Source organism: Oenanthe melanoleuca, chromosome 2 (assembly GCF_029582105.1).
Source record: "Oenanthe melanoleuca isolate GR-GAL-2019-014 chromosome 2, OMel1.0, whole genome shotgun sequence".
In the NCBI taxonomy this organism is placed as follows: domain Eukaryota; kingdom Metazoa; phylum Chordata; class Aves; order Passeriformes; family Muscicapidae; genus Oenanthe; species Oenanthe melanoleuca.
The window spans coordinates 91,856,545-91,870,981 of record NC_079335.1 but is presented as its reverse complement, the minus strand read 5'-3'; the positions used below and the strand labels follow the sequence as shown (position 1 = coordinate 91,870,981).

Sequence of the window (14,437 nt, the reverse complement as noted above, 5' to 3'; positions counted from 1 at the left end):
ATCAGAGCTGTGATGTCCTCTCATTCCCTTAAGAACTATGAAGGGCAAGTCAAGGAGAAAGTAGAACTGTTGGTCTTTAAATCAAAATGATGTCTCTTACCAGTTCTTAAGTAACCACAAGCCCTTAGGAGCCACCTTTCCTAGCCAGCAGTGATAGTACACCCTTAGAAAGCTCCATGAAGCAAGGTGCCCTTTCTGTGCTCATTTCCACACCTGGTACCCTTTCAGAAACCAGTACTGCCCAGGAAGTTCAGCAGCCTCACTGGGAATCTGGTCTCCAGCTGTCAGAGTGCCTTGCTGGCAGCAGGTCCTTGCTAGCTACTTAATATACAGAAGTAGGGCAAGAAGGCAGGATAAAGCCAAAATATCTAGGTCACTTAATGAAGAGTTAAACTCATTTCACAAAGCACATTTGTTGCTTTTCCTAGGATGCTCCTGCACCTTCAGAAAAGTGTAAGCTAGTGGGAGTGAGTGACAACTTCGTACATCCAGAGACTTCTTACTGCCAGGTTGGAATGGGCATTTAACTTACCACCTATTATATCTGCAGTTCCCACTCCTCTCTCCCACCTGTGCAGAGACTGGTGACCAGTGCACTCAGCACAGCCACCTGACTGAGCAGGAGGCTACTTTTCAGCAGAAAGCAGGCTTGGTGCCTTCTGGGCTGCCCTGGCAGTGAGCAAGGAGCTGGTCCCCCTTACTCCAAGGACTGGAGGGCAGGGATTGTTAAGAGATACCAGAGTGCTGATGGCTTTTAGGACTCCTGCCCAGACCACCCCCTCTCACCAGTTAAGCCATCATCCATAAAATAACACTGGGAGGAAGACACAGCCTTTCTCACCAAAGAGTTTGTCTGCAGAGAATCCCCCCATGAGCACTGTGAGGCAGCTGCAGTGCCAGGGATGCAGCAACCAGCAAAGTCTGGCTTTGCTTGCTGGCTGTGTTTACACTCAGAGCTTAAATCTGCCCCAGAGTTGCGTGACTGGCAAAGACCATCAGCCAGAACAAGTCTCTGCTGAAGTTTGTGCTGTCAAGTCATTTGCAGCATCACAGTGACCCAGAAAGCTGATGTTATTTCACATTATTTCAAGTGGAGTTTTAAGAAAACAAAAAAAACATGCCCCACAACCCCTGGCATTTTAGTATTTAATTGCAAGGAGTCATCCTCCGGTAGCTGGGGATGATGCATTCAGGTTGCTAAAAAAAATGAAGTATTCTGACTTTCCATTTCACAAGCATTGGTCTTTTTCTTCTGTTATATGATGAAAAGTCATTGGGAGACATCCTGCTTGTTTTCATGGAGAGCTACAGCAGGCAGGGAACTGTAGCATTCAGCTGCATGGTACCTGTATAAATGTCCAGGAAACTGAGCATTTTCCCACAAAATCCACTATTTTTGTCTGTGGATGCTGACTTTGCATTCTGAAGTGGAAAAGCAGTATTAATCTGAAAAGGCTCTTGTATTTTCTCAGTCTTCCTTTTATTGGCATTATGAAGCTTTAAAATTAGAGTGCTATTTGTAAAGCAGCTGAGATTCTACTGAAATGTTCTGTTTTACTAAGTGGAAAAACTTCCTTTTAACCATGACACACAAACTAATGAGTCTTCTTTTGCAAATATATTGTTAAAGGGATTCAATCTCCAGTTTCTAACAACTGAGAATAAACCACGGTCCTAGTCACAGAAATTCAATACCAGAGCAACAACTCTTATAGTAATTTCAGAGGCCAGTCAGACACCTGAGAAAAGTCAGATGTTAGAGTCCATTATCCTTCTGAGCCAGTGTTTCTCTTCTGTCCTTCAGCTACCTGCCTGAATCTACTAATTTGCACCTGCTTTCAACGTTTTTCATTACTTTCATGCAGAATAAAGGAAAGATAATACAGAAAAAGTGCCTTATGTTTGATGGAAGGAAATGAACAGGAAAGAGAAACAAAGCATAAAAAATGAACCTTTATTAAATGAAAGAAAATCTGTTTTGTGGGTCAAATATGAAATAGAATATACAAAAACTTTACATCAGATCTCTTGTCAAAGAAATTATATTCTATCTAGACTGAAGTAGCACTTGTTCTTTCCAAGACAACACGAATGGGTGAATATGCATCTTGTGGCAGTACAGGACACATGGTCTGCTGTGCTAAATTTCTGCTTACAGAGAAGGAAAGTTAAAAATCTAAACAATGTCTCTAAAGAACCCAACTATTCAACAAAGTAACCTAAAAACATGAATGTTGACCACTATGTATTCTCTTACAAGCAAATGACAGGTGGGTCAAGTGCAGATTTCACAAAGCTTGCATATCACGTTCTCTGTTTCTATACAAATATAAATAGTTCTTTTTTATTTCAAAAATCCTTTTATATTTGATAGCTTTATTTGTGGAAAAGGATGACCAGTTCATCAGGTTCCTGCTGTACTACCCATACAATTCCATCTCCTTCATCTCCACCTTTTTAAGATTGTAACCCATAAACCACAGCCTACAACATTTTTAGAAACTTGATGTCTGTTTAATCACAAATCTTTGTACCACTGTCCCATACATGAAGGTTCTGCAGAGCTCCTAACATGTCTTTGGCATAGCACACCATGTCCCATTTAATACTTTTTTTTGCTTAAAAAAGTATATATTCCTTTAGTAAAACAACTTAAAAACATCTATTTTTGATTTTGTAAAATAACGTATCACCTCTTGAGTTGCTTTGCAAAATATACACACACATTTTGGAAAAACATTGAGTACTGACATAAGGGACTCATCTGAAGTCCAATCTGTTTGTGAGAAGTAAAATATAATTACAAATTCTGTCTTCTGCATGAGTCTCACATGAAGTCGTTCAGTTCAGCTTCAAGTGCTGCTGCCATTTCATCTGCTTCAGAGCTGCTTCCTTCCTCATCCTCATTGCTGGATTCTTTACTGGATTCACTGGCAGCATCATCTTCATCCAGCTTGCGCTTGTGACCCCTGGAAGGACAGACAGAGACAAGGCCCATGAATGGAGGTGTCTCAGTACTTACTGAGAGACTCATATTCAACAGGAGAAAAAGTGAGGTTAAAGGACTAATCTTTTTTCAGGCCTAGACAAAAAGTACAGCACTTGCTTTTACATGAACTAACAGTAGCCAGTTCACACAATTCATATTTTAATTGCTGTTATGTACTGTCAGTGGTAGGTGTAAAGAACAAAGCAGTGTTAATTTGTTTCTTCCATTCTTCTGAAGAAGGTATGAGACTGTTTGAAAATAATGAGTAGATTTATGTTCCTCTTGCATCCCAAAAAAAAGAAGAAAGCCACTGTGTCAGAGATATTACCAAAATACAAATATTGCTATATGATTTTGAAATATTCAAGTTTCTGGGTTTTTTTATAAAAATAAAACCATAACTGATTAACCAAATCTCACTGCACCAGCACCTAGTTTCATGCTTCCAAACTTTGGGGGTTCCATCCTTCCCTTTTGTGTCTCTTTGGATTAGTACTGCCAGGCTGAACAACACATTTCTTCGCTTCTCTGGAGAATGAACCAGTTTAAACAGGAAGCTGATGTGTACCATACCCTGCTGAAAGAATCATGTATCTGGCCCTGAAAGATCTCCAAGGAAAATCTAACGCTTCAACTGGGACATAGCCATAAGCAAAGAATTTGGAGATTTGTGGAATCCTAAAATCTCTTTTCCTTGCCAAAGGGAATTTTATATCAGACGTGTACTTCTGAGACAAAAATAAAGTTGAGATTTTTGCATTGCACAGAATTCATAATGAGATGTAGAAACACCTTCAAAATCCTTCTGGATTATTATGTTCAAATTTCAAGCAGAAAAATACATGTAGAGGGGCAGGCATCTCTCAAATAACTTTCCTTATTGGGTGGGGTTTCATTAAGAAGAGAATGCACCACTTGCAGTCATGAAAAACTAATAAAATGATCTATCTATTTTAGCTAAAAGCAGTAATTTAACTGCTGTTAATCCTGTTACTTCTGAGAGCACATAGAAATAGCATATAGCAAGAAAGAAATACCTTTGATAAATACTGACATGAATTATACATAACCAAAAGAAATAAAGGCGAAGATCAACAGTCAAACCTGTGAGCATGTAAGCAATGCTGAAATACAAAGCAATTTTTGTTTATATAGACACTTTTATTGCTGTTTTCCAAGGAAGTGAAATGCTCATTAGCCCAGACTGCTTGGTTTGTGGACTGGTTAACTGACACCTGACCTGCCCCCTTCTCAGTTTTTCAGGGAGATGGACAAAGTGTGCTGGGAAGTCAGAAAGGGTGGGAAGTGAGCAGTACTATGTTCCATCTTCACTTTCTGCTGCAGGTATGGGACAAAAAGAGAGACTGCTGCTGCTTTACAGATCACTTCCTCCCACTGATGTCAGGTGGGATTTGCTGTTCAGTATAGGGTGGTAGAAGTAATATTCCTGGGAGGCAAGGCTGAAACCCTGGGATACACTCTGAGCTCTAAGTCCCGAACAAGGAAAAATGGGATGAAGTAAAAGTGTTACCCGAATACTTTGCAACTGAAACTCAAATGTGGTGTGGGAGTTTCAGGGCACTAAAGGTAGCCTAACTCACAATAAAATGCAGTTTCTCAGGCATAACAGTGGTTATTTCCACACAGCCTCTATTACATGCAGTTTGGACAAGAAAGCTCCCCTGCTTAAAATGCCCAGTTGGAAGAAATCTTGGCCCATTTTCATTAAAAGCTATACAACTGTATGGAGCCTTAGCAACACTTGCTGACTTTGTGATGAATCCAGGGCTACAGTGCTATTTCAGGCATCAATGATACTATTAGCAAAGAAAAGCTAATTGGGAATTAAACCTGAAAGAGTCTTACTCAGCAAAAGAAGAAACGAGCAGTGCATTTTTAACAAGCAGTGGATAAGAAGTACACAGTAGTGTGAACTGAGAGATGAAGTCATGAAAGTATCTATACCACAATGCTCACAGCTGAAAACATTTGTATTCATCTGTTTGTAAGGCTGCATCCATGGAATCTGATGGTATTTGCCCACTGAAAAATGAAATTAGCAAGCTGACAGTTGTCATTTACACATATGAAACATGTGCACACAACTGCAGATACTTTAGCAGAGGATGTGTCAGAACAAGCAGGCTTTTAGAGCCAGCACAAGTATTTTAAGTTTACTAGGACATAAATCAATAGCACAGATCTCAAAGAAAAGAAAAGAGAGTCTATGAAGAAATATAAGAAATAACAGCTCACTGAAATAATACCTCACTGCCAGTTCATTATTTCTTGAAAGTGCAGAACAGTTAATTTACTAAATAATTACAGCAAAGACTAGCAAAATTATTAATTTATGCAAGAAAGTAACTTGTAAAATTTCAATGCACTTCACAGCAACTAGATTTTGGTGAGGACAATCAACAAAATACAGGGATCTGAAATACTTAGTGTGACTAATTAATAAAAGAATTAAGTCCTAGCTTACAAAAAGATTTTCCAGAAACCTTAATGGATGCCTCTCCCATACTTCATCCCTCATTCAGCTGTATTAAGCAGTATCTTTGGAAACCCAAAAGCCTGACCATTATCTATTTTGTCAGTTCTTGTTATTTCAGCAAGGCTAGAATGACAGCTCTGTTCAATCTTGACATGGAACATTAGTCACTCATGGAGAGGAAAAAAACATGAAAAAAAACAAAAAAGAAAACACAGCTAAGTATTAGTTTTCTATAAAAAAACTAAAAAAACCTCCTGAACATTAGCATTTTTTTTATTACGATATAAAAATCTTTCAGTATTTGTGTACTGTAAACTGCAGCTTCACAGGAACTCAAAAAACATTTAAATGAATATTATGATATCAAATAAAAAGCTAACCCTGACAGAAGTATGGAGGAAGGACATCAGGAACACAGAGCTGAATTTTTTCTTTGCAAATTCAGAAAAGAGAGATAACATTCTGTTAATTTCTACCATCAGAGAAAAAGCAGTACTATCCCCATGGCAGTGTATCTATTAACATAACAAACCACTTAGAATGTATATTTTCCTCACTGCTTTGCACCCATTATTTGTCACTTCCAGTTTCAGAGCTATAGTGTGTAGCACTTTTGAGTGGAGAAGTTAAGCTCATACAGGATTCCTTCTTACTATTTGGAGAAAATGATTCAGCAGAGTTACAGGCTTCCATCAGCCTGATTTGCATTTTCATAATGAATTTTGCTTGACTGCTATTAAAAACCAAACACGTCGATAATAACTGAGTATCTTTAACCTCACATATGAACAACTGCCAAAACACTGAATGCAGAACTTTAAATATCTGACAATTCTGTGAAAAAACTTCTACAATCCAGATTTCCTTTTCCTTTGTATTAAGTATTTTTTCTTTTGTAATACCCAGTATTCAGAGGCCCACCAGTTCACATGCTGGAAAAATCCTTTCAAAAGAGAACTAAATTTCATAAAACCTTACATATTTAAATGAATTGTCAAGAGATTGAAATAAACTACAAGTGTTATTCATAATGTTATTAAAAATGAAAAGAAAAAAAAATTTGTAATTATATACATATAAAAGTACTTTTTAGGAAAATTTCATCTACAGAAATCCTAATAAGAAATAGTGATATTCTGAATTAAGAGGTTTAAAAAGTTGCAATAGCACAAGGTGTATACCTAAAAAACAGCACAGAAAAAATTACTGAAAATGAAAATTTATTTAGCTCTTGATCAGTTAAAATGACCCCTAAAATCTGATTACAATGTACAGGTCGAATGAAAACTGCATTCATATGAATTCACTTTTTTTTTTAAATTTAGTTCACTAGGAGAGCCATAGGGAACAAAGTGAAAGAAGTCCAGTATTTCTTGCTTCTGTTATCTTAAGGCCTTAATTTATAGTTGGCTGAAAATAATGTTGGAAAAACATTCTTCTTTTCCTAACTGAAAAGCAGATTGTCTCTAGTTTGTTTTGCATCCCAATGGCACCCCTTTAAGAAATACAGTGCTACATTAAAATAGAAACATCTAATTAGCAAAGGAACTCAAAGGGCAACAAAACCCTTCCTTTAAACAAAGCAAACTTAAATCTTTCCCAAACCTTATGTTAAACTCTTAAATGAAAACTACAGAAAGTATTTAAATATGTGTTCACATATCCTTTAAACTCCAAATACCCACAATCCCCATCACTATTCTGATAATGAGTAAACCTCTAATTTTTTGCAAGTCGACCTGACCTTTTTCAATAGCTCCTAAAATCAGTACAAAAACAAAGTAGAGCCTGCAGACTAAATGTGTTTAGTCTTTTACAAGCAATCAGCTTACAGCATTGACATTATAAATTACCACTTCAATTTGCTACCAAATACAGCCAAGTTTCTCTCTAATGAGAACACTCACACAGCAGCTCTAAGTAGTTTGGAAGGCAAGGGTTTGAAAAGGGCATTTTGAAACTGCATGCTGCCTTCCAACATCATCACAGCCCTGCAACACAACCTACACTGCCCCTGGCAAGCCTCTGAAGCTCCATGGGGAAGGTCTGTCCTGATTTCCATACACACCCAGACCATTGCTTTCATTGCTTTTCTTCCACAATGGAAAGAAGGTGATGTGGCATTTGGTAATGCAACTAGGATTTGACTTCCTTCCACAGGAATTTGACTATGGGAACAAGATAAACTAGTATTCAGATGAACTAGTTGTCTGGCTATATTCTTCAGTTATGAAGAATTAGGGCTGGTTATCCAGTAAAACTCTTCTCCAACCCATTCTGAAGATGCCAGCCCAGTACTTGCATAACAAGTGTCAATGCCATGAGCTCTGAGAACACACAAACTGAAAATCAACATTGTGAGCATTCATATGTTACATGAGACGGACAGGCAAGACGGTTACATTTTCAGAGAGATGTTCCAAGTTTTGTGGTTATGTGTTTTTAACATGGGATACATGGCAATATCTTTAAGGTGCCTTCCAAGCCAAGCAACTCTGATTCTGCCCTTTTATGTACACCTGATACAAGAGTGAGCAATTGTCCACAGCCTGCCTGTAACTCAGGTGTCTGCCCTCTGGCAATTTCCCTGGTACATCAGTGCAGAGCACTGGATTTTCTGTGCTGGTGCTCCCCCCTGGCACAGTGCACTGCCAGGCACGGAGCCGTGGCAGCAGCAAACAGCACCACCCCAGCACTCCTGGCAAGTGCAGAGCGTGCTTTCACTTTAGCTCCTGCTGGGACAAACAGGACACCATTCAGCACCGCAGGAACAAACGCCAGACACCTCATAGACTTCCTCAAGAACTCATCCAGTGCTGTCTGAAGGATTACAGGATGATCCATAATCTAATATGCAGAAAAATGCACCGAGAATGTTCCTTGCACAGCCTCAGGGTGCACAGAGAGCACCTGCAGTTGGAGGAACAGTGTGCTTCCAATGCTCCTCACAAAAACCTCTTCCAGGCACCCACCAATTCCAACTGACATCTCCAAAGAGTAGTTTAACTAACACAACAGTAAAGTGAGAGCTAATTAAATTCTTTACAGCCTCAGTGCCTTTCTGCTTTAAAATTTAGCACACCTGTGCACAATTCCAATGGTGAGAAATTATTCTGGAAGCTGAAAACCATCTTGCAACAGCTTTACAGACTAAACACTCATTGTATATCTAATTTGAGAGTATTTTAAGTCAGGAAGTAACAGATAATTTAAAATAACACACTGTAGTAATTTCTGGATTTAACAAAGATAGTTTGTAAATTTTGCGAAAATTGTCCCATTGATGAGCCTGTGTTTTCCTAATATTCACAGCAAGGGGAAAGTTTAGTAACAATTTAATTCCTCAAACTAATTTCTGTTATAGGAAGGCAGTAATCTCAGATAGTGATGAAGAATAATGTCCTCATTTGAGATCTAAACATGAGTAATTGTTTTAAAGAATGGTTGTATGCAATAAAAAATTAAGATGAAAAGTGGACAAAAAACATAAGATAGATGGGCAATTTAGAAAATTCAAAACCATACATCAAAACAAGAAGTTGGAAAAGAAGCATCATCTGATTTATCTGAGAAGTCAAACTGCCTTCATTTTTCTCACAGGAGTGCAATGTGTACGTGGAGGTATCCTCGTGCCAATATAATGGGGAACCAACTCCACGTTGAAGACCCCCAGCACTGCAAAATAATGCCTGGAGCCCTGATTGGATTTGCCAGCATCACTCAGAAAGCACTGAGACCACTCTTCAACCTGTATTATTTGGCTTCTTAAACTGTTAAGATGAAATTTAGCTGATAACACACTGACTGTGTTAACCAAGGAGATTGGAAGTAAGATTTGGTATATGGTGGCTTTTAAAATCAGATATCCATAGATTATCTTAATCTCTGTGTTACAGAGTACACCAAATTATACTGAAGGATGATTTTGTCAAAGTCTGATTTTTACTAACTCTTCTCTTACTTTGTCCTTGTTTGCAATAAGTAATTGAGATTAAATTGCAAATAACTAAACCAAACATCCTTCCATGATGTTCATTCCCTACTTTGCTCACAAAAATATTAACTAAGAACATCTCTGCTTCATCACAAAATATTGAAAGTAAGACAAAACACATCATTGACTCTCTATGGATACTGGTAGTACTGTCATCTCCACTGAGGCACAAAAAACAGACTTCAAATTCCTTTAAAATGTTGTGTTCTATGGACAAAAACACACACCCCCTTTCCACACAGGTGTATTATTTCATGAAATTTTCTCTGTACTCAGGGTCCAGTAAGCACTTCCTGCACAACAGTTGGGGAATTGGAGCTGTTGTGAGGCTGAGGGTTACACTGTGGTACCTGGGACTGAGATTGCTTCATCTAGCAATGGGCTGCAAAATTTGTTCTCTGTCTCAAAAACATCTTCCTGCAATATTACATTTCTCTACTATTTATTTCTTTATCCCAGTGTCAAGACATTATCTTGGCACTCCTCACTTCTTCCTTCCCCAAACTCCTAGCCCTGACAACTTTGATTTTTCTTTATTTATTTGTTGAAATTGTACAAAATAAATTTTTGTTTATGCATTAAAACAGGTTTTGGAAGACTGTTTTGAAGATACAACTGCATTATAATAAAAAGCTGCATAGAACCTAGAAAATAATTTATCAGCATTCGAGAGTCAACACTTGACTTTGGACAGCCCATTTTGATACATAATGTTTTAGAAAAGCTAGTAAGTTACAAAATGAAATGATATTAAGGCAGGAGGTCACTTCTTGGTAAAAGAAATTTTCAAAAATTTGGTCTAGAAACTGCTAGGTTTCCATTAGAAACAGAGCAAAAGTAGTGTCAAGGCTTGGTTTACAAATAAGAAAAATCTGAACCAAGGTTGTAAGAATATCTGCCAGGACCACGTGACTTTTACAGCAGTTTTATAAAGTTAGCATAAATGATAATATACAGCATAAAAATACATGCAATACATTTGAAACAGAATGCCATCCATCTTTCTTTTACTGTGCAATTCCAACAAACTCCCTAAAAAGTGGGTCTGCATTCATTAAATTTGGATCTCTACAATACTGGGTCAGCGAGCACCACAAAGTCAATCTGGATGAAAAGGCATGTGCCAACCCCCAGCCTATATGCCAAATGGAATCACAGTGCTGAGAATTCCCCGTACCTGTTGTTTTCACACCAGCTATGATGTGACAAACGACCCAGTGCTGCAGATCACAGCTCTCCTGGCTCATAGTCTTGATCCCCTCTACAGTCTGCTCTACAATTTTTTTCTGTCGATATTTCTGGAATATATTTGAACTAGTGAAGGCAGTTTATACATAATCTGTACTTTCTGGTGCAAAGCTGCAATTTTTTATGATGGTGATGTCCAAAACCAGTGTCCAAGGTATTATTCAGCTGTAGTCTCCTCCATATCACTAATGAAGAAGGCAACTGAAGGAGAAGCAGCTCATTATCTTTTATTAGTCCAAAGTAAAGGCAGATACTGAACCTGTGTCCTGGAGAGTTAATTTTCTTTCCAATAGCCAGTGCAGTGTGATGTTCTGAATTCAGCATAAGACTGATGTTGATAACACACTGATGGCTCAGTTCTTGCTCTGCAGGGCTTACCCTGAGCCAGGGTTTTCAGGTTCCTGTGCTCTGCCAGTGAGGAGCTGCACAAGGATCTGGGAGGGAGCATGGCCAGGACAGCTGACCCAAACTGGCCAAAGGGATATTCTGGACCACAGAACATCATGTGCAGTATTTAAACTAGGGGTCATTGAACAGGAGAGACTGATTGCTGCTGAGGGAGAAGCAGCAAGGTGGTGAGCAATTGTATTGTGCATCACTTGTTTCCCTAAGAGAAATTAAACCTATCTCCTTCTCATTACAATTATTATGATGCTATTATAATATTTTATTTTGTATCCATTATTAAACTGTTCTTATGTCTAGCCATAGGTTTACTTTTTTCCTGGTTCTTCACCACATAGGGCAAGGGGAAGCCAGTGAGGGGCCACGTGGTTCTTAGTGTCTGGAGTTAAACCATGACAGCCTGGCCTCATCCATGTTATGGTACTGGCCTTAGGCTCCAATAAAGTACAATTATCAATTTCCCTGGATATAAGGATGTGCACAAGCAGGAAATGTGAAAAGGTGTTTCTCTGGGCACCAAATGACTAGACAGACACAGCACTTCAAACATGTAACAAAAACTGAGACTACAGTTCTTTAATTGGTATCTGAGAATGAGTTAGCCACACTGATGCAGGGACAGGAGCAAGGCTTGAAATGCCAGGCAGGGGACGAGACACTTCTCTGTTTATCTAGGAATAAAATCACTTTACAGGTCCTCTGCCAGAACACATTTCACAGCTGACCTCACTCAGATACCCTGGCTCCTTCTCAGCCTGCACAGGTAACCCTCATGAGGGGGCGAGGGGAAGGCCTGGCCACATACCAAGATCTTGCAGGCAGTTCAGGCCCCACTGCTCAGATGCTGTTTATTCACCCTTGCCAACACCTGGAACACTAAAAACTTTCCGGTACTACCATTTGGTGGTCTGAAGCAATCAGCAACATCAGCTGAGACACGCATTTTTTTCTGTTAATATGCAAGCTTTACGTGTTCTCTACCTAACGAGAACATACTTTGCAAGACATTTACTGTGATGGGTTATCTCACTGCAACTGGCAAGACATACACTGTCATGTATTCAATTGTGTTTTCCAGTAAATACTGGGATAGCTAAAGGCACACTCAAGCCACAGTGGTAATCTGAGAAACAGCAAAAGGAGGCTCCGAACAGCAAACATTTCCCTCAGCAAAGAGGGACCTCTTCTGTGCAATGCAGTGGCAATATGCTTGGTCACACAGTAAAGGACATGTTTGCTGCTGTGACATCTGCTGTGGTGTGGGGAATTAAAACATCCTCATTCTGCTTTCCAAGTGCATGGCTGACAACAGTGCAGGGACAGATGTCCATGACTGGCTTGACACAACAGTCTTCTGAAGCAAGTTCAAGTTTTCTAAAATATCTTTGTTCTTCCCAATGGAAGAACCTATTAGGAGTTCAAGTGATTAATAAACTACTTGGAAATGGGAATATCTACCCATTTTAATTCCTAGATTCCCCCCCTCCATTAAGAAGCAGCACTGCTTCTCTTCTACAAACATTTTTAGTGCATGCTTCAAGCTGGCATTTTAACTGAAGATATACACTGCTGTTTAGCAGCCATTAAAGACTTGCAGGGATCAAGATTAATGCACATTAGTTATTATGTGGAATTTAAAGTACTTTTAGAATTCATTAGGGAAACTAGAGCTATTTTTCTTGATCGGAACAATGTTGCCTTACAGTATTCCTGCTAATATCCTAGGTCTCAAGACAATGAAGGATTAAAAACCTTCACTGACAGTTCTTAATGTAACTCTTGGTTTCCTTATTCTCAAGAGATATTTAGATATCCATATATCATACTAAGGAAAAACATAAGTTGTTTAATAGCTCATAAATTTCACTGAAGCATTCAGCCTGACTAAAGGAAAAAATGCAGCCTAAATCACCTGAGGGGCAGCCCCCTGCTATTCTTCAGTTCCCAGTACAGCTCTCTCACCAAAGCAGTATGTTACGGGCTTGCCTCACCCTGAACTTTTGCTTTACATCTTTCTTATACCACACCATTAGCCACAGATGCAAAACAACATTAATATCTATGGACTGCTGCAATGGGCTAGTGGTGCTGGGGGTCATAAGTCCATAAATACTGACACAGTGCTGGAGGAACTCTTATGAGAGTGGAAGCAGGTTACTGGAACCTGGTGTTGTTAAGTACTCCTGTGCAGGAACAGAAACACATCCAAAACAATCTGATGCTCCAGTTTCTTACCAGAAGTCAGATTCCATCAGAGGAAGGAACTGTCCCCTCTGTGCATCATAAGTGCTCTGAAGTTGAAGACAGAATGAAATGGTTTTGCTACTCCTCCCTTCTTGAGTGAACACTAGGAGCTCAGGCTTTTAAATTCACTCAGGGTTCTAGTTCTCACCCTGGCAATCACATGAACCAAGCTGGGGGCTGCTCATTCTTCACGGTGGCAGACCATTAAGCAGATCAAGTCAGTAACTCCCAGATACTTTTCCCATTATCCTAGTTTCTTGCAGCCTTCATTTATTCAAACTTAAATGATGCTTTTGGAATTTTTTTGATCTAGGAATACCTAAATGAAGTAGCATCTCTCGCAGCTGGGCTAGAGGAACCAGCATCAGGTAGCTGCCCTTTGTGTACTGTTTTGAAAACTTCACTCCCACAACCTAGAAACTCAAGGGGTAGCATTACATTATCAAGAGGTCTCCTTGTCTGGAAGCTTCTCATAGGGGGTCAGGCAGCTCCTAGTACCCTGGGTTAGGGTTAGACTGGAATGTCTTCAACACAAGTTCTCGTTCTTCACAAGAACATAACTCTGCTGTAGGCTCCCAGGGCTACTCTGACTCCCAGTTAATCCATGCACTTTTTTTCAACTTCAATCTCAGCAATGTGGATTTTACAGATCACTTAACTGTGATATATTAATTAATGCAAACAAAACATTTTTTATTCTGAGACAAACTCATTGCTACTGCACAAGCGAAACAGAGCTACAAGAAAAGACAAACATGTTGACCTAATTTCTTCTCAATAGTCTGATTACTGCTTAAGCCTAAGTTTGGGGTCCTGGAAGTGTGCCAGCATCATCCCTGCCACATATGGCCTCTTCTCCAAGCTAAAGTGTTGCTTTTCATTGCTTTGTGTTTCTTCTTCAGCTGGCCTCACAGTTAAACAAGAATCCTCTGCTAGAAAGCACGTCTCTTTCTCTGTTCTTTCTCTCTGATTATGTGAATGCCTCTCATCATTTTTCAGCCCTCACTCGTCCCAAAATGATTGTAACAAATGATTTCTAAAGTCTGCCTCTATAAAAATC

At 39.1% G+C, this 14,437-nt stretch overlaps 1 protein-coding gene across 1 annotated transcript in view; it reads right to left on the bottom strand.

Annotated features, from left to right (window-relative positions):
• Nucleotides 1–1,940: 1,940 nt before the first annotated feature.
• CTDP1 (CTD phosphatase subunit 1) overlaps nt 1,941–14,437 on the bottom strand; it is a 98,384-nt gene continuing 85,887 nt past the window's right edge. The window contains exon 13 of the mRNA XM_056484697.1: nt 1,941–2,969. Within this exon, the coding sequence (XP_056340672.1) occupies nt 2,828–2,969 (142 nt within the window). The 3' untranslated portion in view covers nt 1,941–2,827. The remainder of the gene's footprint in view (nt 2,970–14,437) is intronic.